The sequence below is a fragment of the Drosophila virilis genome, chromosome 3 (genome assembly GCF_030788295.1).
Source record: "Drosophila virilis strain 15010-1051.87 chromosome 3, Dvir_AGI_RSII-ME, whole genome shotgun sequence".
Taxonomy (NCBI): Eukaryota; Metazoa; Arthropoda; class Insecta; order Diptera; family Drosophilidae; genus Drosophila; species Drosophila virilis.
In genome coordinates this window covers 132,445-156,982 of record NC_091545.1, presented here as the reverse complement: position 1 = coordinate 156,982, position 24,538 = coordinate 132,445, and the positions used below count along the sequence as shown (strand labels likewise).

At 40.4% G+C, this 24,538-nt stretch overlaps 4 protein-coding genes across 16 annotated transcripts in view; all 4 read right to left on the bottom strand.

Annotated features, from left to right (window-relative positions):
* Spn (protein phosphatase 1 regulatory subunit spinophilin) overlaps positions 1–24,538 on the bottom strand; it is a 43,886-nt gene that overhangs the window by 12,699 nt on the left and 6,649 nt on the right. For 10 of the 13 annotated variants that reach the window (XM_015168197.3, XM_032435634.2, XM_032435636.2 and 7 more), the window contains exons 2-4: positions 23,579–23,905; positions 16,268–17,745; positions 386–1,445 (exon numbers count right to left, since the gene is read on the bottom strand). In XM_015168197.3, the coding sequence (XP_015023683.1) occupies positions 386–1,445; positions 16,268–17,738 (2,531 nt within the window). In that variant the 5' untranslated portion in view covers positions 17,739–17,745; positions 23,579–23,905. Of the gene's footprint in view, positions 1–385; positions 1,446–2,380; positions 2,400–9,226; positions 9,282–16,267; positions 17,746–23,578; positions 23,906–24,538 lie in introns of those variants that run through there. The other 3 variants (XM_015168199.3, XM_032435637.2, XM_070208601.1) reach the window with 3 other exon arrangements.
* LOC26530543 (uncharacterized) lies at positions 3,090–4,424 on the bottom strand. The gene has a single exon (XM_015168243.3). The coding sequence runs from the start codon at positions 4,302–4,304 to the stop codon at positions 3,162–3,164; it is 1,143 nt and encodes a 380-aa protein (XP_015023729.1). The 5' UTR covers positions 4,305–4,424; the 3' UTR covers positions 3,090–3,161.
* Positions 4,584–9,207, bottom strand: Ir68b (Ionotropic receptor 68b). Its single transcript, XM_032435641.2, has one exon. It carries the CDS (start codon positions 7,609–7,611, stop codon positions 5,704–5,706), a length of 1,908 nt encoding a protein of 635 aa, XP_032291532.1. The 5' UTR covers positions 7,612–9,207; the 3' UTR covers positions 4,584–5,703.
* LOC6636820 (superkiller complex protein 8) lies at positions 22,168–23,091 on the bottom strand. Its single transcript, XM_002060266.3, has one exon. It carries the CDS (start codon positions 23,089–23,091, stop codon positions 22,168–22,170), a length of 924 nt encoding a protein of 307 aa, XP_002060302.3.

The following is a 24,538-nucleotide window of genomic DNA, read 5'->3' as shown; positions in this document are numbered from 1 at the left end:
GCAAATCACAAGAGTCGAGAGAGTACGGAAGGTGACGCATCTGAAACTAGAGCTCTGCGTAAGGCCGACTAAATAAACGACTAACGATAGAAAAGCTTCAAATTACAGTGTTGATGAGGTTGGAGCTGTTTTATACACTAGTTGTGAGTGAAGAAAACAGGAAGAAGGATTACGTCAAGAAAAGATCTCAAAATTTAAGCAATAGTAACTGTAACTATAAAATTATATTAAGGAATGTAATTAAGTGCTGCTTACTGAAGCAAGTTTTCATAAAAAGATTATTCATGATATCCATTCTCATTCCACATGCTTCACTATCTACTAACTACTAACTCACTAACTGAAACATATATAAGGAGCAGCATGCATTTGGAGAAAATCTCACCTTGAACTCAACAATCGCTCAGCCTCGGCGGCCGTCATGGCATCCGGTAAACTGTCGTCACGTGGCATGGCCGCGGCGGAAGCAGGAGCAGAAGCGGACGCTGAACCAGAAGCAGGGGTTACATGCACTTTGGCCATATCATCTATGACATCAGTATTTAAATGTTGTAATATGTCCTCTTCATCCTCGCCGGCGCTAGTGTCCGCATACTCCAGATCTTGGAGCTCAAGTGCAGCCGCACGGCGTTCAGGCAAGACAGGCGCCTCCTCTTCCATGACCTCGAAATATTCCACAGCCAATTGCTCGTCATCTTCCTCCTCCTCCTCCTGGTTGAGTTTTGCCTCATGAAGATCTAGGGATGCTATAGGCGCAATACCCTTGCCTAGTCCGGCACGAGCTGGCGACATTGGTGGAGTGGATTTGGGGCTGCACGTTTCGCTCCCTTCTCCATTCTGCTCACATTGCTGCCCATTGTTGCGGCGCCTTATAGGCGAAACCACACCTACGGGCGGCGAATTGAAGACGCCGCGATATAGCGGCGATCCATCGACACTTGATGTGGGAGACTGCAGGAGACCACGTGAGGATGTGCCCACCTGTGGCTCTGGCTGTTCTGGCACGATTATCGCATACACTGTGCTCGACTCGTGCGAGAAGCCGTTGGCGCCGTGGAACTTACGCTGCATGTCGCTCACCTTGGCCGTAACATAGAGATCCGCTTCGCTGCTGAAGACTTCGTGTGACTCGCTTCCATCGGGATTGAGGCGATAGCCGACATCCACATAGTTGAGGCTGTGCAGCTGCTCCGGGTCGCCATCACTCGGCGACTGCAGCTTGATCTTCAGCTCGGGCGCTTTCTCAGCACTCGGACCCTCGTCCTGGCTGGCCGTCGAAATGATGCTGGGCGGTCGTTGACCCAAACCGGCTGCAGGCATATTCACCGTGATGCTGCTGCGCTTATGGGTGACACGCTGCGGAGAGCCGTTGATGAAGCTGGAGCTTAAATATTGATGTTCTTGCTGCTGTTGCTGGGCTGTTGTTTCGTCCACAGATTTTTGACCTGCAATGCAAAGGATATCATTAAAAAACCAATTTAAATATCGCAACTTTTCATTTTAAATCCATCCAGAATATTTTTAAATATAACTAGTATTGCTCAATAAAATGACTTAAACAAGTAAGAGGTTCAAGTCGGGAGCTCCCAACTAGGGCATACCCTGAACCCTCTTATTCCAACACCAAATAAATTAATAAAAAAAAGTTCACTTGGCAGTGCTCGAACTCGCAACTGACCGCATTACTTGCTGTCGACTCTACTCAACAGCCACACCAGCAAAAAAACAAGTAAGAGATTCTAGTCGGAAGCTCCCGACTAGGGTATACCCTGAACCCTCTTCTTCCAACATCAAATGCATATATATATTCTCTTTTAGAAGCTATATGTCAAGTTTGGTGACTCTAGCTCTTATTATTTACCAAAATTGCCCAAAAAACAGGATATCGATATCGATTTTTATCGATTGCTTGGAAACGGAGTAAGTTATCGATTATCGGAAACAAACTCGATCTGCGCGGGAACTAGGAGCATATAAATCTATAATTTTAAGTCTCTAGCTCTTATAGGTTCTGAGATCCTTGCATTCATACATACGGACGGACGGACGGACGGTCGGACGGACGGACAGACAGACGGACATGGCTAGATTGACTCGGCTATTGATGCTGATCAAGAATATATATACTTTATGGGGTCGGACATGCTTCCTTCTGCCTGTTACATACATTTGGACTTCGCACAAATACAATATACCCTTATACCCATTTTTAATGGGTTCAGGATATAAAAATAAAATAATACTTTCCCCGGTAGGGCTCGAACTCGCGACAGACCGCACCATGCTATGCTATGCCTCTACTCAGCAGCCACACCAACAGTTAATTACTTACGATAAAAAAAGGAACTTAAATAATATTACAAAAAAAAGATGCAATTACCATGCTGTTAGAATGCGAAGCAGACGCGCATGAATGTGTGTGTGTACATGTTTACCGAAATTCTTAAAGCTGCTGCCCCATTCAATTGCGCAGTTGCATATAACTTTGGTTTTTCTTAACCGATCTTTATGAAATTTTCTACAGTATATCTTATTGTACCATAGAATATTTGTGTATTCTGAAAAAGTCAATTGCATTTAAATTGTGGTTTAAATTGGTTGGCAATAAAAGTTGGGTTATTACCTTGATTTATAGCTCTGGAGTGGTAGCGGGGAGGTGGCGAAAGGTATGAAATGAAAGATACTTGAAATATTTATAATATTCTAGAAGCAACATATCATGTTTGGTGGCTCTAGCTCTTATTATTTACAGGATGTCGATATCGATTTTTATCGACTGCTTGGAAACGGAGTAAGTTATGGATTATCGGAAACAAACTCGATCTGCGCGGGCACTAGGAGCACCTACATCTAAAATTTCAAGTCTATAGCTCTTATAGGTTCTGAGATCCTTGCGTTCATACATACGGACGGACGGTCGGACATGGCTAGATCGACTCGGCTATTGGTGCTGATCAAGAATATATATACTTTATGGGGTCGGAGATGCTTTCTTCAGCCTGTTACATACATTTGGATTTTGCACAAATACAATATACCCTTATACCCATTTTTAATAGGTTCAGGGTATAAAAATGGAAACAAATAACTTTAAACTTCATGACTAAGTTTATTTTTGTCTGTTAAAATACATACAAAATAGAACAATTGAGTTATAGATTTCATTCAGACAACAACTTGACTAAATCGTTTTGCATATTAAGGAGCATGAAGGTGCGCTCTTTTTCGGGACCCGCAGCCACATTGACCTTAAATTCGGGGTCATTGTGCCTATGCCGTGCATAAAAATCACGATAGCGCCTCAGTTCTAATTCTAGGTGCTCATCTGTTTTCTGGTTCTCCTGGCCGCATAGTTCACTTTTTATCGTTTCCAACAGGTAGTTCATATCCTTGCGTGTCTGCTCATCTAGCGGCCGACTGAGACTACTGTACCGAATGCTGCAAGCCCTGTGCCGACGTTTATTTAATTGTGGCGTAGCCGTTACTGGAGCATACGCACAACTTACACTTGAGCTGCTGGAATATAAATTCTCCTTTGCATCAGCAAAATATCTAGGCACGAGTTTGGGCCTCGATTTGCAAGTGATCTTGTGCGCGGGTCTAAGTGAGCACCTGCGCTTGTTGCTGCCACCAGCAGAGCGAGGGCCACCAACAGACATTCCATGAGATTCATTAGCTTTGGCTGCCTGATTACAGCAACTACCTGGTGCTCTTTCCGGCTGTATCATGGTGGCCATGGTCTGCCAGGCACTGGTGGTGTTGACCATTGACGTGGACGTGCAACATGGTAACGAATCGCTCGCTTCCACGAAATCCACCAAAATTAGTTCATTCGGGGGTATTTGCATAAATATTCCGCGAAGACGTTTTTGATTGAAACAAACACTGAGGTGACTCATGTAAACCTGGCGCAAACGAAGATCGTTTAATGACTCACACTTCCAGGTGCTAACTTTTTTGTACCAATGCATAGCCAGTTGGTAATCTGAGGACTTTGGACAAAATACCTCCTCAGGCTTAGGTGTCACAGCGAGCAGCAACCTGAAGTCTGTATTCAGCAACTCTTCGACAGTTTCATACGAATCATCATCGCTATATTGAACACAAAAGCGACTCTGAGATTGCAGTCTTGTATTTCTCCTAAGACTCGCCTGACTGCTTCTCTCAGTAATCGACCTGGACTGATTGCGACGAACGTTCCAGTCTTGATTCTCGTCAATGCGCCTATCCTTGCCACGCTTCGCCTTGATCCTTTCATCGCTGCGAGATGTCTGCAATTGCGTTGAACTATAGCCTGTGGCCATTTTAGCAGAACAAGCTACAACCAAACCAGTTGATAATGAATGGAATGAAATCCCTATAGTTGTGTACACAGCCTTTTTCAATTTTGTTGTTTAATTTCGGGCAAACTTTCCAAATTTCTGTCAATTCTCTTTCTATTTAAATGATTATAAATGCAAATGGTTTTGAGAGGCAAAAAGAGGTAATACGACACACTTCTCACTACTATCACATGATGGAAAGTAAATGTGAATAGCTCTATCCAAGTTTCAATGGAAAGAAAACAAGAGGTTCCAGTCGGGAGCTCCCGACTAGGGAATACCCTCTTATTCCAACACCAAATAAATTTAAAAAAAAGTTCTCTTGGTAGGGTTCGAACTCGCAAATGACCGCATTACTCGCTGTCGACTCCACTCAACAGCCACAAAAAGCAAAAAAAAAGTCGCAATTACCATGCTGCTAGAATGCGAAGCAGACGCGCATAAATGTGTGTGTGTACATGTGTACAGAAATTCTTAAAGCTGCTGCCCCATTCAATTGCGCAGTTGCATATAACTTTGGTTTTTTCTTAACCGATCTTTATGAAATTTTCTACAGTATATCTTATTGTACCATAGAATATATGTGTATACTGAAAAATTCAATTGCATTTAAATTGTGGCTTAAATTGGTTGCCAATAAAAGTTGGGCTATTAACTTGATTTATAGCTCTGGAGTGGTAGCGGGGAGGTGGCATGGGTATAAAATAAAAGATACTTGACAAAAATTTATTATATTAGAAGAAGCAACATATCATTGTTGGTGACTCTAGCCCTTATTATTTACCAAAATTGCCCAAAAAGCAGGACATCGATATCGACTTTTATCGATTGCTTGGAAACGGAGTAAGTTATCGACTATCGGAAACAAACACGATCTGCGCAGGCACTAGGAGCACCTACATCTAAAATCTAGCTCTTATTCTGAGATCCTTACGTTCATACATACGGACGGACAGAACACACAGACGGAAATGGCTAGATCGACTCGGCTACTGATGGTGATCAAGAATATATATACTTTATGGGGTTGGATGTGCTTCCTTCTGCCTGTTACATACATTTGGATTTTGCACAAATACAATATACCCTTATACCCATTTTTAATGGGTTCAGGGTATAAAAAAGCTTAGTCTCTAGAGCCAAGCGCACTATTCCTTATTTGTCACCCAAATCGACTATTTCGAATCTATTGTAGTTACATTATGTGTTAAAGTCAGGAAAATGGAATTATCAGGGAAAACATTTGGATGAACTCTTTTATTTGCCATGCAATTGGCCGTGAAATATAAGCTATAAATTTGTCAATGTTATACAAGCGGCTAGATTATTTGTAGTGATTTAATTGTTATGATTTGACTTTACAATTATCTAAGGTCCGAAATCAAACGTGGAAAAGTGTTCCACGTTGTATGCGCGGCCAGTGGAAATAGCCCTGCTCCAGTAGAAAACCAAATATGCTCAGAATAATGCCAATGACCCACAAATAAAATGCGCCCTGTAAAATGTCCAAAGTAAGCACCACTCGTTTTGGGCGACACTCTTCGGAATCTGCATCCTCTGCTTCCAGGTCTGCCTGCAGTTCAAGATCCTCGAAAAACTCATCGGATTGCGAGGTTCGACTCCGTTGGACAACATCCCTGCGCAACCAGTACTTGAAAAAGCCGTGCTCATAAAAATTACTCAACATTCGCTGAAACTTGTATAAAAACGGTGATCCCAGCGGTAGCACATAAGTGCTCGGCATAGATCTCAGGTATTGTTTGACAATGTGATAGGCGGGACGGTCCGCCTCTGCGTTGTAGGTGAGTGCCAGGAATTCTCTGGCCTTGTCATCACGCATAATAAAGACGTCTTTTTTGTAACGACGGCTGATTAACAGCTCAAAGAAATGTTCACTATCCTTAAGAGGGTGCACTCGGTGATTGGCTGTAATCAGACGGTAATGTCGCTCCGAAAGTGATAAGTTCACAGCCTCAAACATGGTATCTATTCCGTGCACACGCAAACCATGTGGTATCAGCTCATCCAGCGAATCTATCTGTGGCTCATAATTCGGCTGAACAAAGCTGCTCTCCAACTTACCAAAGTATATAGAAGTCAACACATAGCTGAAAAGAATCCATCCTATAAGATATGCTCGTATAGAGCTGATGCGCAAGAAACGATCGACGGGTTGGCCCAAATGCGTCTTAAAGAGCATTTGAAAAATATCATACCAGTGGGAACCTGCATCTCCGACAATGCTCTTTAGCAGCCACTGTAACATGAGGAAAAGCACAAAGGCAATCAAGAAATTGGCCAGTAACAGGTGCCAAACGGAATTCCGAAAAGCGGTCACAAAGATAAGATACTCCGGTTGCATTCCCGCCGCAGGAACCACCAAGCTGAGAACGGTTCGGGTGTATGGATATAGCGATTCTAGCAACGGCATCATACATTCCAAGACAAAGCGAATGTTGAGTGCAATATGCGTTTCCCCATTTACCAAGTCCTGCACGACGCCCGTGAAACTGCCGTTCTCCAGGCAACGTCCATAAGCTTCACCATCACGAGGCACCACATAGCGAGCTGTGGCATTCAGTTTTTTAGCCAAAAGTCGTGCAACGGACCCATCAATAGCTTCATAGCCTTCGCTCTCCACAGGATTAAGCGGCAGGGCCCGCAGCGGATGGGTGAACATAGAAAACCGGAGTTCATATCCATGCAAATTCCTCAACTTGTCAATGTAGAAGGCATCATTGGATACCTTTTTGAGCTCCAGTCCCTCTTCACCAAATGGTTGGAAATCGTAGATACCCTCCCGGTGAATAATTGCCAAAGCGAAGAGTAATTGCTTTCGCCAACATTCTTTAAACAGTTGTCTTAGCTGTTGCTCACTAGCTTCTGGCCAAATGAACAGATATTTATGGAGATGTCGCCTCGGCTGTCGAGCATTCAGCATGTCCAAAATTCTGCGCACCAGAGGCTGTCCAGCGTCGCCAGCGGGTATATGAAAAATATTCATGCTACTTGTCTGACGAATTGGCTCGATCTCGTGAGCTTCTATGCTGCGCATACAGCTCGGCAACTGCGAAGCCACACAACGATACAGCTTCTGCTCCAAAGTCAGGTAAGTAACAGAATTAGCTGCGGGGCAGCTAAAACATCGATATATATAGGTGGTTTGGGCGGATTCCGCTGTGGCGATCAGGCAGCTAATATCTGACAGATCCTGGGAATCTTCCAAAGTAGTTGAAGTTGTGGTTGTGCTGTTAAACAATCCGACCAGAATACCAAGTATAGCCCACATGTTGCCAAAACTAACTGACTAACGGCGTTTGAGCAGGCTAACAACGGATCTGCTTCGAACACTTAGCTTAACGTCAAATAAACATGCGTGTTGTTTTAATTAAAAACACGAAAAAGACGTTTATATTCAGGAAGTCAACTATTAAATACCCTTGTAGACAAATGTACAATAGTATAATAAAAATTCGTGGGTTAGTAAAGACATTATACATTTATATTATATATTAAAGGCATATTGTCGTAAAGTCGTTGTCCAGTAGAAAGTTGTAGTGTACTGTAGTTACCTTATGTGTTGATGCATGTTAAGACGGGGTATCGGAAAATTCGATTCACTTGTGTGGAAAAATCGCAAAAATCCTCATTTTCAAAGATCTTTGTTCAAATTCATTTGAGGGGTGTTTCACACCTCTCGTGAAATGCAATCCTCCTTTGTGAAAATATTTGTTGGGCGAAGTTTTAAGTATGCACATATACATACATTCATACAAACATCAATGCTACATACGTACGTACGTACGTACATACAAACATGCATCCATACATATATACATCATACATACAACATACATACAAAATACATATAACAAAACATGCATTGAAAATAAGGCAACAAATAAATACCAAAAAAAAAAAAACACTTCACTACTAGGTAAGCATGAAAACATGCAGAGCCTTCTTGAATTCTTAAGAATCGAGGAGAAGACCACTTGTTAAAAATTCGTTTTATTAAAATTTGCAGCACAACACATAAATAATAACAAGTAAGAGGTTCTAGTCGGGAGCTCCCGACTACGGGATACCCTGAACCCTCTTCTTCGAACATCAAATGTATATATATATTCTCTTTTATAAGCTATATGTCAATTTTAATGACTCTAGCTCTTATTATTTACCAATATTGCCCAAAAAACAGGATATCGATATCGATTTTGATCGATTGCTTGGAAACGGAGTAAGTTATCGATTATCGGAAACAAACTCGATCTGCGCAGGCACTAGGAGCATCCACATCTAATTTCTAACATCTAACATCTACAGACATGGCTAGATCGACTCGGCCCAATGGCCACCAATGCTGATCAAGAATATATATACATTATGGGGTTGGAGCTGCTTCCTTCTGCCTGTTACGTACATTTGGATTTTGCACAAATACATACAATACAATATACCCATATACCCATTTTTAATGGGTTCAGGGTATAAAAAGTAGCGGTGTAGATGCTAATTAGTATTTCTCAAATTTTGCGAAATACTAAACTTTTCTAGATAATGAATTGTACCAGAATATATACTTACGAAAGTTTGCCTTGTTTTCTTTAATGACTTACACATACCCTTTTTAAGGGTATAACAATAATGAATTCATAAAAGCCAACAGGAATAAAGAAAACAAAAATTATTTAACATCCCTATATGAGCTAGGTCAACAATACCCAAATGGTCTCAAGAGACACAAAAAGCACTAACTTAAAAAATTAATTTAGTTCTACCGAATAGCAATAGTTAGATGGTCTTTCACCCTTAGCTAAGATTTTACAGATAAAAGTAGTTTCACACATTATTAATATTTTACTTATGCATATATAGTTTTGTGTTTAATATTTCTTACTGACCTCGACAGACTTTGAATAATTTTTTCAGGCTGAGACACATTTTTTTCACTTATTTTAAGATAATGCACGACGCGATTAAAAGTCTGTTACAATTTGATTGGACATTTTTTTTAGCCCTACAACAAAGGAATATTTGTAAGATTCGGTAATGAAATAAAAATATGTCTTTATGTGCACGTTTTGAACTTTGCCCGCGAAAATATTTCTCGTCCACTAGAGAACCGAAGAAGATTAGAAAGAGGCCAATAATCATCAAATTACAAGAGCCCTATAAAATGTTCAGCTTCCACATATTGGAAGTAGCGATTAAACACACCACGACGAAATCAACACAGCTGATGCCTGACCCTTGCGTATACTTAACGCCAATTAGACGTTAGCCATGTCTCGACTAAAACAAGCAAGAATACTTAATGTCCCAAGAGAAAACAGGGGCGAGAGTGCGTGCCAATAAACCTAATGAGGTCGAGTTTGAATGCACATCGCTTTGAGGGTTACACTAACACCAATTCAAGTAAATAAACTTAGTACAAATTTTAAGGTATAGCGAAGGTCAATGTTGAAAATCTAAACAAAAGAGTACATTTCTGTTGTGCGGTTTCCTATCTGTGTCTTAAACAACAATCCTAAAAAAGCACCGATTAACGACTGGGCATTGCCAAAAATAAAAAATAATAAAATGTAACCATCCATCGCTTATAAATTATTTTACTAGAGAGGCTAAAGGGTGAATATTGATAGATAATGAGCTTTTTAAGAAAAAGTTCATCCATTAAACAATTGTGAACAAATCCCTCCCGTTGACCAAATATATTTTTTTCAGTCGTCAGACAAATTTAGAATGAGTTTCTAAAATTGTATGCATCGAAAATTGTCTTCATTGTTTCGTTGGTATGTTATTTTAGAGCTTGTTGCTATGTTGCAATACACAAAAGTACAGAGACAGGCAGCGTTTGAAAAAAGTTTCTCTCCCTAATCATGCCCTTTAAGTTAACAATATTTCTGTATTCTAGATACATGTATATTTTGCCGATCGCCGCGATACGACCATCTTCGTCATTCTCCTGGTATAACATAAAATAAATTTAAGTTAAAATCTTATACAGCCTTAAAAATATAGGTGCAATCTAACTGCTCATTAACGAAGGATTTTTTTTTTAGAAAATTATGGTCCCAGCACCGATGATATAAAAAATATATGTTTTCTAATAATGTTTGTGTTCAATCACGCCCTGACTACATGCTTATGATTGAGATAAGGGTTGCGATTAATTGTATTTGTTTCGGTTTTGGCAAAGATTCCAAAACGAGCAAAGCTTTCACTTCATTTATCAAAGTTCCGTAAAACTAAAAAAAGTTCAGTGTTTTTGATATTTTGTTTGTTTAGACTTAGTAAAATATAATGTGAGTTGAGGCAATTAAAACTCGCACGTAGCGTCAAGTAATACTACGCGAATAAACCAAAATAATTATTGACGCTTTATCAATTGAGACGCCACGAAAACTCGACATTAACTAAAAGATCAAGCGCAAAATTTTGTAAGATTGAAAGAATTTTTGATCGGCTACAGTTGCTAAAAGAGCGCAAGATTCGTATTCTCTCTCACGCAGTTTCTGTCGCTGTCCCTGTCTCTCGGCTGCTCATTTTCGCGCTCTGTTCGCACTTTTTGGCAAAATGCCCATTGCTGACTGTCAGACAAGTAGCAGCTAGCACCAAGTTCCTATTTACAGGGTGACCCATGTGGGGGAAACTTATCCCTTACACATTTCATTAGCGAATTAGACTCTGAGGCCGAAAGGGCGTCACTTGTCAAACTGCCAGATTGCACAAGCAGCGTATGTTGGGAAATTCCAGAGATGTTCTTCGAATCTATAATCTGTATGTTTCTAGAACTAATACAAGATTACACTTATTTAGAAAATTTGTAGTTGTTTATTAATTTATTTCGTAAAATTTCCGTGATTGATATTATAATTCTAAACGCTGTGAGAAAGCTAAAATGGATCACATTTCCATACCAAATTTACCAACGAAATACAACATTTTACGGAAAAAATTTGTGCATGGACAAAATCAGTGACACGGTAGCTACAGCAGCGGGAAATAAAAAACGTGGCTGTCACAAACCCATGCACTGGGAGAGCATTGAACTCAAGGGATATACAATAAATAATACAAAGGATGTGTAAGAAACAGTCAGGAATTCTATAAGATATAAGATACCACTCTGCAGTGGTAAACATAGAGGTATAACTTCCCAGTAAAGACTGGATCTAATCGAGTGCGTGACAAATAAAAATACCCTCTATGAGGCAATAATAAGCATAAAAAAAGCAGCTGCCGCCATCTAGTGGCAACGGCAAACGGCAAAATCTCTCAACTAGTTGCTGCGCCATCTAAGCTCCTACCAAACGAAAGCTTTAGTACTGTTGGCGCTAAAAGCTCCGGAACCTACAGATTTCACTTAGCCATTTTCACCAGACTTGACAATGGGGTGGGAAAATACTACCTATGTCTATATTGATTCCAACACTCGGTTCTTTATTCGATTAATTTAAAACGTATTTTTAAATAGAAGTGGAGATAAAGATGGAAAGATTTAAATTCTACAGTTTTTGGCAAAAGGCATTCTACTCTTTTTATACCCTGAACCCATTAAAAATGGGTATAAGGGTATATTGTATTTGTGCAAAATCCAAATGTATGTAACAGGCAGAAGGAAGCACATCCAACCCCATAAAGTATATATATTCTTGATCACCATCAGTAGCCGAGTCGATCTAGCCATTTCCGTCTGTGTGTTCTGTCCGTCCGTATGTATGAACGTAAGGATCTCAGAATAAGAGCTAGATTTTAGATGTAGGTGCTCCTAGTGCCTGCGCAGATCGTGTTTGTTTCCGATAGTCGATAACTTACTCCGTTTTCATGCAATCAATAAAAATCGATATCGATATCCTGTTTTTTTGGGCAATTTTGATAAATAATAAGAGCTAGATTCACGAAACATGGTATGTTGCTTCTAAAATATATATTTGTCAATAATATTTCATTTTATACCTATCGCCACCTCTCCGCTACCACCCCAGAGCTATAAATCAAGTTAATAACCCAACTTTTATTGGCAAAATAATGAAGCCAAATTTAAATGAAAATGACTTTTTCAGTATACACAAATATTCTATGATACAATAAGATATACTGTAGAAAATTTCATAAGGATTGGTTGGAAAAAAAACCAAAGTTATATGCAACTGCGCAATTGAATAGAGCAGCATCTTTAAGAATTTTTTTATACATGAACAAACACACATTCATGCGCGTCTGCTTCGCATTTTAACAGCGACTTTTTTCTGTAATTCTATGTAAGTTGCTTTTTTTTATCATAAGTGCTTAATTGAAAATTTTGACCCAAATCGAATAAATGGCAAGGGGTTAAATCACGTTTTTTTTTTTTTTCAAAATCGAGGTCGGTGCGAAAATCGAACGTTTTTCGATGATTTTTTTTTAATATCTCGGGTAATAGCTCCGCGCGGAGATATGATGTTCCAAAACGACAGAACTCCGCGCGGAGATATGACCTTCCAAGTCATCACGATTGTTTTCAAAATCGAGGTCAGTGCGAAAATCGAAACTTTTTCGATAATTTTTTTTAATATCTCCGGTAAATAATGTCTGATTTTAAAATGTTATGCCTGTTTGAATGCGTACGGATCCCTACCATCAATTGGCATTCAAACAAGTTAAACATCGATGGGTTCAAAAATTTTAAAGACAAAAAAACCATTAGTTTGTAAGTCAACCTTTTTAATGATTTTTTGGAATATTTCTGTCAAATAATGTCAGATTTTGGAATTTTATACCATTTTTGACTCGTAAGGATCAGATCTATCGATTGGCATCAAAAAAAGGAAATCCAACATTTTGACCCAAATCGACAAAATTGCAAGGGGTTACATCACGCTTTATTTTCAAAATAGAGGTCGGTGCGAAAATCGAAACTTTTTCGATGATTTTTTTTAATATTTCGGGTAATAGCTCCACGCGGAGATATGACGCTCCAAAACGACATAACTCCGCGCGGAGATATGACGCTCCAAAACGACATAACTCCGAGCGGAGATATGACGTTCTAAAACGACATAACTCCGCGCGCAGATATGACGTTCCAAAACGACATAACTCCGCGCGGAGATATGACGTTCCAAAACAACATAACTCTGCGCGGAGATATGACGTTCCAAAACGACAAAACTCCCGCAATATGACCTTCCATAAAATCATCACGTTGTTTTTCAAAATCGAGGTTTTTGCGATAATCGAAACTTTTTCGATGATTTTTTTTTAATATCTCGGGTAAATAATGTCTCATTTTAAAATGTTATACCTTTTTGAATGCGTACGGATCCCTACCATCAATTGGCATTCAAGCAAATTAAACATCGTTTTTTTTTTTTAAAAAAATGTAGACAAAAACCGATTTGTTCGTAGTCAACCTTTTTGATGATTTTTGGAATATTTCCGTTGAATAATGTCCAAAATTTGGACCCAAATCGACTAAATGGCAAGGGGTTACATCACGTTTTTTTTTTTTTTTTTTTCAAAATGAGTATACCCTGAACCCATTAAAAACGGGTATAAGGGTATATTGTATTTGTGCAAAATCCAAATGTATGTAACAGGCAGAACGAAGCATCTCCGACCCCATAAAGTATATATATTCTTGATCAGCATCAATAGCCGAGTCGATATAGCCATGTCCGTCTGTCCGTTCGTCGGTCTGTCCGTATGTATGAACGTAAGGATCTCAGTACATATAGCTATAGACTTGAAATTTTAGATGTAGGTGCTCTTAGTGCAGATCGAGTTTGCTTCCGATAATCTATCACTTACTCCGTTTCCAAGCAATCGATAAAAATCGATATCGATATCCTGTTTTTTGGGAAATTTTGGTAAATATTAAGAGCTAGAGTCACCAAACTTGACATATAGCTTCTAAAATAGAATATATATATGGATTTGATGTTGGAAGAAGAGGGTTCAGGGTATCCCCTAGTCGAGAGCTCCCGACTAGAACCTCTTGTTTATATTTCAGATTGTATTCTTACGCCCAATATATTGTCAGTTCCTTTAAACGTTTCATTTAACTTTCTTTTAATACAATTTTGGTGTAAACTTCATGTAAGTATGGTATTTGCGAACCTGCTCATACGCCGCTATTGATGTTTCAAAAAGGAAAATCTCAACTTGATTTAAATAAGTCAAATTTAGACAGGATAGGTAGGCCTCCGTCAATTCAAGTGATAATGACTCTGGCGTTGCTTTTAGAATGTGGCGTTGTTTTAACAGCAACAACGTGCTCGATAATCAAGATAGGGCCACGCCCACAGCACAGAGCATTACAGAATTATGAATTAAAAAAGTGACAGGCCTGACTGTAGTTCATTTGAATGCCCCTCACCGCTCGCCCGTTTCTTCCTGACCCGTTTATTAACAATGGTGCAGAGGGGCACCTCGCGCCATTCGCAGTCCAGCACAATATCTGATGCAAGCGCAGCGTGTAAGTTTCAATTTTGTAATCAGCAGTAGAAAAAACGCAGAAGGCGCAAAAAAGGGGCAAGAAGAGCAACGAACCTCTGAATTCTTAATCTGGCATTAATGCAATTTTATGTATACAGCCTCAACGGAGGAGCGACGGGAGGACGTAGAGGCGAGACGGTACAGCAGATTGCTGGCCAAGAGAATCCCAACAAAATCCGCAACGTCGCCGGCTTCGTTGCATGGAGATGGTCGACAACAGATTGCAAACGATGCACTTAGACGAATGAAGACTGGCAACGAGAGGAGGAGGATGGACACAAAGCTTGGAATGCTGTTGTTGCCGCTTGCGCCATGGGGGCTGCATTTGATATGCCTGGTGTATTTGACCCATATTGGAATGTGCCTCTGAGAGCCAAGCAAAACAAACTGCAGCAACTTAAACAGGGCGGAGGGGAGGAGCGGGCATTCGAAGTCACGAATTGTGTGCAGTTTAAAAATGCTATAATCAACGATGGGATAGGCATAGAAGGGCAGCAAACCAACGAGCGCATAACCTAACGCCGACCAGCTTCGAACCCTGTGTCTCGTTTATTCCTAGGGGTTTTCGTCACACACACATACCTACACATCCACAACATGTCAGCTAATGTGCTTGAACCCAGGGCCACAAAATACGCCAGTTGTACATAGTTAAAAGTTTGACAGCCCAGTACGTTCGGAATTAATTTACTGAATCAAGTAACGACCCTATTAAGAAAACTACTGAAGACCCTGTTATTAAATAATTATTTAGAGTGAAAGAGCAAAACAAGACTTTTTTGACATTTTTAACATTCCAGAAGAAAATTCTAAATGTGTAGTTATAAAGTGCAAATTTCTTTCTCTACATGTTCCTTTTTATATCTTTTTCTCATTTTTACACTTTTACATCCCTCCTAACTATTATTTTAGTTCTCATGGGGTAAAGGAACATCAAATACGTACGCATTACCGAATTTCACACATCCAACAAGTAAAATTATTCTTTAAAAAACAGTGTCCAAATCGACTGTTATCGATATTTTTTAAATGAGACGAGATATCACAAAAAAATGATAAGTTCCTTTGCGTATAGGATATTAGATTATACATATCGACGCTTTCATACAGACCAATAGACGGATATAGCCAAATCAAATCAGCTCGTTGTCCTAAACAATAATATATACACATTATGGGGTCATGGGGACACGTCTACATCTGCCTGTTACCTTCGTTTGAACAAAATAAATATATATTTTTGCTCATTTTCAATGGGTACAGGGTATAACAAGGAAGAGATGAAAAAATCAATAGAAATTAACTTAGCACAAGACTGAGACAGAGGGATTGAGAAACAGCAAGCCAGTAAAACAGAAATTATGAAATATCCTTTTTGGGGCTGAATTTGTCTGCTCCGGCATGTTACATAGTTTTATAAATATACCGCCCTCTGAAAGTCCTTAACAAAAAGTTTAACTAACCTTCGTTTTCACTCCGTCGTCGTTGTGGCACACTGTTGTAGCTGTTGGGACAAGCTTCAGTTTCAGACTTCTCTGTTGACTCATTTTCTTGTTTTTCATCCTCGGTATGCACGGGCGAGGATGGACCCGATGATGCGCTAGCCACTGGCGAACCAGATGTTGCTGAATTGGTGCTTCCACTGAGGCCATTGCCATTGCCTGTATATGATGTTTCGGGAAACGCCGCATCGATAGAACCTCGCTTGGTTGCCTCCATCATGCAGCTCATCAAGCTGGTGGGCGAGGCGCAGGACGCGGGCGAGGAGCAAGTGGTAGGCGCTGCATCGTCTACAAGATCGATGGACTTTTTGCGCGGCTTCTCAGGCGGCACCGGGGCAGTTATTTGCTGCTCCTGTTGCAATAGCGCCGAGCGTTGCATGGCCGCCGTAACGGCTGCAGATTTGGCTGGCGGCGGTGGTGGCGCCGCCTCCGAGCATTTTGTGGGCGAACGCACGCGCTCCGTAGTAAATTTGACGGGACTAAGATTCTTTGGCTTAATGGCTGGAATGGGCGGCAAAGGAGGCGATTTCACAGGACTGCCAATTTTGCCACTACGCGGCTTTATCTCTGGTGGGACAGCTGTAGGAAGAGGAACGGCGGCAGGTGAAGCAGCAGTGTGGCGTAAGGGCGCACTCGGCGGCTCCGGGCTCGCCGTCACGACTACAGGCATTGTTTTTGGCGTCTTCTCGCCATCCATAATGAGGCCCGTGCCGGGCACGGTGCGTATGATATCGCAACGATTGAGATCGCTGTGAGTCCGTGTTGTCTTTGTCTTGGTGAAGTGCGAGGTCCATTTCTTTTGCTTCTCGATGAGCTCTCGAGAATTGAATTTGCGTTCGGGTTTCTCAGGCTTGTCGCAACCGGCAAAAAGGGAACTGACCGAACCGTTCGATGGCGGCACCGCTGCAACTTGGTTCAGCTCTTCCAACTTCAGCCGTGATAAATTGTGCTGTGGATATTTGGCGGCAGCCAATGGATCTACGATAAATTTGGTATTGTTGAGACGATCGCCGCAACCTTGCGACAATGCTGAAATGTTGTTACTTTGGGTGAGGGAAGCGCCGGACGGAAAGGGCATACGTCGCTTCGGCGGAGACTGCGAGCGATCTGAGGAGCGCGACGAGCTCCGATCGGAGCCTTCGTACAGGTTATCCTCACGTGATCCGCTGCGCATTAAGCGTGTGCTCACATTCGAGTTGGACTCCACTCCCAGTTTTTCAAAGAGTGCTCGTGCGTTGTTAAATCTGGCCGAGTGGGATTCGGTGCGAACTGGCGGGTGAGCTGCAGCTGCAGCGGCGGCGGCTGCGTGAGCTGCGGCCACGGCGCTCAGCTGCTCGACCGGTTGAATTTCAATGGGTTTTCGCTGGAAGATGTTGGCAATTTGAGAGACTTTCCCAACGGGAGCGGGCGCATGCTGCATTGGCTTCTCCATATTGGGCCTAAAAAAAGTTGCAAAAGAATATTAGAAAATTAGATAACACTAAAAATTATTCAGTATATCGTTTTGGACTATGACTAATTGTCTGATAGCACGGAGCTTCGCGCCTCAAATGACAAAATCGTGTTTTACCCGTGCCATTTTTGTCAACTGCTTTGACTCACAATGCTTTTTACTCTCTGTACTTACTTTCTTTCAAAATAAAATAATGCAATATTTATTGTTGTTTGCGATCAAATGCAGATAAGCCCACCAACTCGAAGACTTTCAAGACACTGATATCTGATAAGGCCCCGGCGATTGCCAATGTGAAGCTTTCAAATAGTAACAAGTAAGAAGATCTAGTCGGGAGCTCCCGACTAGGGGATACCCTGAACCGCCTTCTTCCAACATCAAATGAATATATATATATTTTTTATTTTAGATGCTATGTCAAGTTTGGTGACTATCTTTTACTATTTACCAAAATTGCCCAAAAAACAGGATATCGATATCGATTTTTATCCAATATCGGACACAAACTCGATCTGCACTAGGACAACCTACATCTATTTCAAGTCTCTAGCTCTTATAGGTTCTGAGATACTTGCGTTCATACATACGGACAGACGGACGGACAGACAGACAGATGGACGTGGCTAGATCGACTAAGCCATTGGTGCTGATCAAGAATGTATATACTTTATGGGATCGGAGATGCTTCATTCATTTTAATGGGTTCAGGGTATAAAAATGATCGTTTTCTATTATAGGAGATATGATAAATTCTTCTAACCGGGATTAAACGAGCTATGTATAATATAGTTAGCATTCAAGAAATTGGCTCTTCAAATTTCTGGTAGAAACAGAAATGTCGGTTGTGTGCGAGTTGTTCGTTTGATTATGACAAAATTATCGCAAAGACTGCGTACTCACAACTTTAGAACAATAAATAGCGGAGAAGTAAATAAATGACACAGATAACACCCCACACACAGAACTATGCACTATAGAGAGACTCAAAAATTAAAATTGGGTATGATACAGATTCGACTGTGTGTGGACACACAAAAGCGTATAACAATTTACAACGCAAAAAGAACAAAGAAAAATATAAATATAGATCAAAACAAGTTCTGATTTACACAAGCACAACGTTTATCTAATCTCAACAAAAATTATAAAGACTTGCGATCATGAATAAGACAAACTTATCAGAACTGTGATAAACATTATCTGTGATCTGGCATACTATTGTCGAGCACTGCAGGAACGTTCCAGATAAGCGATTTATGATAAGCAAAGTGATAAACGTGCTGCGGCAACTGCATTTCAAATATCACGTATACACAGTTAATGCCCGAAGCAAAATGCTGCAATTTGGTTGGTCTGTGCCCACCAAATATTCAAAGATCGAATATACATATTCAGGTGCTGGTATTAAGTTAATGACAAGTTTTATTTCAATGTCCTTGCTCATGGTAAATGACCCATTCAGGCAGACAATTCAGGCAGACTATAGTAAAAAGAGGAACCAGAGAAGTCCCATGTATTTTAAAGTAATGCATTGTAATGCACTTGCACTAATTCTCCTTGACATGTTAACATGTTAATTGGCAACAAAGAATTGTTAAATTGCGCTCGTTAAATGCGTTACAAGCAGACAGCATCCAAGGATACAGGGCACAAGGAAGGGAAAGTGCACACGTCCTTCCCAATGTCGTATGATATAATTGTATTGACGCTTCGCCTGGGAAAAAATATAAAGTAAACAATGAACTATAGCTCGCTGATTTTTAGATTGGCGATAGATTGCAGAACGCCAAAGCGGCAGATAAATCATAGCGATTGACTGCAATTAGTGAGGTAGCGAAAACTCGAAATTATGAAAGTACTTGACGCATGTTAAAAAGTTAACCGAACTTAAGAAAACTTTTATTGAAAACAAAATTTACGATGATACAATAATTAGAAACAAGTAAGTCTAGTCGGGAGCTCCCGACTAGGGGATACCCTGAACCCTCTTTTTCCAACATAAATTGCATATATATATTCTATTTTGGAAGTTATACGTCAAGTTTGGTGACTCTAGCTGTTATTATTTACCAAAATTGCCCAAAAACGATATCGATATCGTTTTTTATCGATTGCTTGGAAACGGAGTAAGTTATCGATTATCGGAAACAAACTCGATCTGCGCTGGCACTAGGAGCACCTGCATCTAAAATTTCTCTAGCTCTTATAGGTTCTGAGATCCTTGCGTTCATACATACGGACATCCGAACGGAAGGACAGACGGACATGGCTAGATTGGCTCGGCTATTGGTGCTGATCAAGAATATATAGACTTTAAAGTATCGGAGATGCTTCATTCTGCCTGTTACATACATTTGGATTTTGCACAAATGCGTTCAGGGAATAAAAAAGAAGTATTCAGTAGTTACAAGATCAGCAATGTAAGTACTAAATAATAATTGAGTAAAATTAATTTAGAACCAAAATATATATCGAAATGATTTTCTGACTATTAACCTATATTATACTAAAGCACTCTTAGAGTTAAACATGTTAATTTATGATAATTGCGTCTTGTGATTTACAATATAAGGATAAGATCTATGTTGTATATTCAGATTTAAATGTTAGATTATTCCAAAGGGAAAACCATGAACATGTAGAGCCAAATCGGATGAGATTTGACCGAGTTATGGACACGGGAAGTTTAGACCCATGTCGATATACGAATCGTTTGCCAAAGTATTCTAGAGGGAAAATCGTGACCACAAAGTCAAACTTCGTAAAAATCGGAATGAATTTGACTGACTTGTGGGAATGGGAAGTTTTTGACCCATGTGTATATACGGGGTAAGATTTTGACATGATTTTCGACCAAAAACATTTTATTCAGATTTGTATGCCGGATTATTTTACATATATATATGTATATATATATATATATAGACATATATACATATACATATATGTATATATATATATATATATATATATATATATATATATATATATATATATTGCCACGGGCAAGGCCGGGCTATACCCTAAGGCTTCATTTTTTTACTGATCGGCTTTATTTTGAAACTGATCGGACGGTAAGCAAACAACTTACAAACGTTTTCCGCTTATTAACCACTTTTGCGGGTGGAATTTCCCAAATCGTTAAAACACATATTCATTAAGTCTTATATAGAGCTTTGAAAATAATTGTGAATCAAATCGGAAAAAGTTAAAACATCTCCAAAAAAATCTTTGAATTACAATTTTTACCGAGGATTCTGCCAAAAATGTAAAACAGGTCTTAAATGATTCTTCCTTTGGATCCTTGGAAATGAATTTAATCCCGAAACTTCCCCTACCATCTCTTTGACACCCATTTCCACCAAGGGACAGATTTTCGAAAAAGTGCGAAACACCGCTCAAATCAATTGGAACAAAAATCTTTAAAAATGAGTTTATGGCCGATCCGATGGTTAACAAAAAAGTTTCATATGATTTTTCACATAGATCCTTGAAAATGACTGAGCGCGAAACATCATCCACCAAATCTTTGATAACGTAACTACAGTAAACATTTCAGCTTCCTAGAACTTTCGGTTTGGGCTCACCAATCAGTCAGTCCGTCGGTTAGTCAGTCAGGAGAAACAGTTTTATATATAGAGATAATGTGGATATAATACAGGCTCCATTTCTTGTCAGACGTTTTATGTGTTTGACAGATCATATTTGATTTGACTTTACAGATATCTGGTAAAAAAAAAAACTATGCATGCTCTGACCCGTAATAAATTTGCGCGTAGACAAGCCTAGGCAACAGAAACAACAAACAGCAGTTCACAAATTTACTAATCTAGAACGCGAAACAAGTCGCCGCCGTTGGTTGTTCTTGTTAGACAAATTATGCCAATTAACCAGTGGGAAAAGGAGTTGGCAAGTCTGCAAGTGGGTTCTACTTTGTGGGTTGCGCTGAGTGTGGGGAGACTGGTAAACGTTGAATGCTAAATATAATACGAGACAAGGATGCAATCACTGGCCGACTTTCCAATTGAAGTCATTAATCTCGCTTGAGTCAGCTGGCGAGCAGATAGCCAGGGCAATATCATACGTGTAACAGCAAGTCGAACGAGGCATGCATGCATTAAAGGATGCGATGCTTAATTAAAATAACTGAAGCAATCAGAGGCGTATAGAAGATATGCAAGATATCCAGTTGAACATTGTGCCAAATCCCGACTTATGAGACTGTAAATTGTTTTACCAAAGCAAGTAAACTTGAACTCTACCACAAACCAATCCACAGAACCCCAAATCAGCTTTTTAGTTAGTTAACTAAGATTAGGCTTATTGTAGAACCCAGGAGACAACAAAAACTTGAAGCGAGATTTTTTCAACATATTCTACATTTATAATTTCATAATAAAACACACGTCTAAACTAGCATCATTTCCCTATTACCTAGGCAGTAGTATATGTTAAGGCCCTTGCCGTCGCCGACAAAGCTAATCTTGTTGCTCAGCTTATTGAAAGCCACGTCCCAAAGGTTCGAATTGGTGGCACACACAAAGGACAGCGAACTCTTTGTTGTTCGGACGTCCCACACCTTGATAGAACCATCGGAGGCGCCGCTGACAAACCGCAAACCGTCTGGCGACGCAGCTACGGACATAACGTAGGCGTCGTGACCGGCTAAGCTTTCACGTAATCTTCCGCTGGGTAAATCTATGAGTTTGATAGTCTTGTCATCGCAGGCAGCCAACGCATGACGCATGCAGGGATCATATACCAGCCTTCGCATGGGCTTCTTATAGTTCCTGCGACGTAAAATCTGACCGGTGGCGCCATCGAGCAGTGTAAAGTTCCCTGCGTAATCGGTGGCGCCAACTAAACGCTGATCCCCGCTAATGGCCAGGCCCAACACGTTTTCGCAGCGATGTGTGTCATAATTATGCTGCAGCTTCCCGACGGACGTATCGTACTTATAAATGTGTCCACTGCCGGAGCCCGCATAGACGCAATCGTTGGTCCGACCAAAAGCTGTTGACCAAACGTTACTGACCTGACTGTGACTAACCCTGGGCAAACGCACGCCCCCCTCAAAACTTAGCAGCATCAGATTACCATCCAAAGACACGGCAGCTATGCAGCTGCTGTCCGGACTAAGCGCCACATTATGTATTCCAAGGCCGGGCAGCTGGTGGCTATATTCATGTGGGAACTTATTCTCTTCGCTGGGCGATATGTGGACGATACTCAACTGCGGCTTGATGCCGCCAGTAATAACAAATTCCTTTGGCCTTAGCTTGGCTACTGTGAGTTCGTCATCCTCTGAGCTATTATCATTCTGTTCTGGCATGATGAGGCCCCATGCACAGCACCACACTCTGTTTTCTGGCTCTTTTTCGATGCTGATTGTTTTTGTTGTTTCCATGTCTATTCTCTTGTTAGTTTTAATTGTTGACTGCCTTTCACTCTTAGCTAACGCCTGCCTAGATACTTCCCATAAACTCAAAATGCCTACCAATATACAAATCGGACATAACCGGAATTGCCACGCAAACGCCGTGCCCAGAAGGGACTCCCAGAGGAGACAGAAGGATTGAGCTTGGCATATTAAACAAAGTCTACGAAAATGTCAGCAGAACACAATAAGAGACAGCTCTATCTTACAAATGCGCAGTAAGGGATAATCGATAACTAGTCTTGAGCCAAGGAGCAAACAGACAGAAATTAGATCACTTTTCATTAATTGACTCCCTCAAGTTATCCTTCTCTGGAAATGCCATGTACACAACCACACTCTTCATATTTCAGGTGATCTCTAGTCATGCATATGTACTCACCTTATTTTTAAGTTCTTTTGTCCTGGTGTTTGTTGTGGTGGTAGCTTTGGAATTGATTTTAGTTTTGAATACAGCCAACATTTAACAGCAAATAACACTTGACTCTTTTAACATCGCTGTATTGGAGGCGCTGTTCACAGGTGGTGACCCACGTGAAGGTTGCAACTACTGCTGCTGCTGTTGTCCCACCACCTCGTCTCAACTGATAGCACTCAAGCGTGGAGAGCGTCGAATTTGTTGTAGTTTTTTTTTTGTATTTTTGCTGCTAGCTAGTCAACCAACCGTCAGCCCAAGCATTTTGTGTATTTTTTATGTAAATGCAAATTTCTGCAAAACAAAACAAAACAAAAAATTTCATTTCTGCATACAGTTGAACAAAACTGCGCCCGACGGTCATTCAACCGCAATGCAAACAGTCTCAAAAGAATTGCCACATTATATGGTGCTCCAAAAATGACATTTATTAGCTTTTGTTTTTGCTTAGCTCTTCCGTCTTGACTTACTTTGTCTTAAAAACAAAGGAAAACCATTTTAAACGGAAGCCATTTGCTACCGCCGTGGCTAGCTCAGTGGAGCACTGCGATCGGACTTTGAATGCCTGAGCCGGAGACGCCAGCAGCACACAGGCTCCACAGCATGGAGAGAAAGTGCTGCAAATTGTTATACAAAACGCCTTGACGCTTCGCGGATAGACTACCAATAGGTAAAAAGAACAATAACAACCAATTTCAATAGCAAAAAGAGCGCTCTAAGCAACAGTATTTGAGTAGGTCACAAAACTTAAATATTTATTTTATAAAAATATGTTGAGCTAAGCGATTACATTAAATCAATACCAAATCAACACTTTTTATCACTCCGAGTAGGAGATAGGGTACATCAATAGCCACCATACAACCGCGCTTTAGTAATATTAAATACATGGACTGGAATCTTCTTCAGTTTCCGTCTGATTTGCTT

Coding starts and splice junctions, on each gene's coding strand:
- LOC26530543 (XM_015168243.3), bottom strand. CDS start 4,304: ATGGCCACAGGCTATAGTTCAACGCAATTGCAGACATCTCGCAGCGAT.
- Ir68b (XM_032435641.2), bottom strand. CDS start 7,611: ATGTGGGCTATACTTGGTATTCTGGTCGGATTGTTTAACAGCACAACC.
- LOC6636820 (XM_002060266.3), bottom strand. CDS start 23,091: ATGCCAGAACAGAATGATAATAGCTCAGAGGATGACGAACTCACAGTA.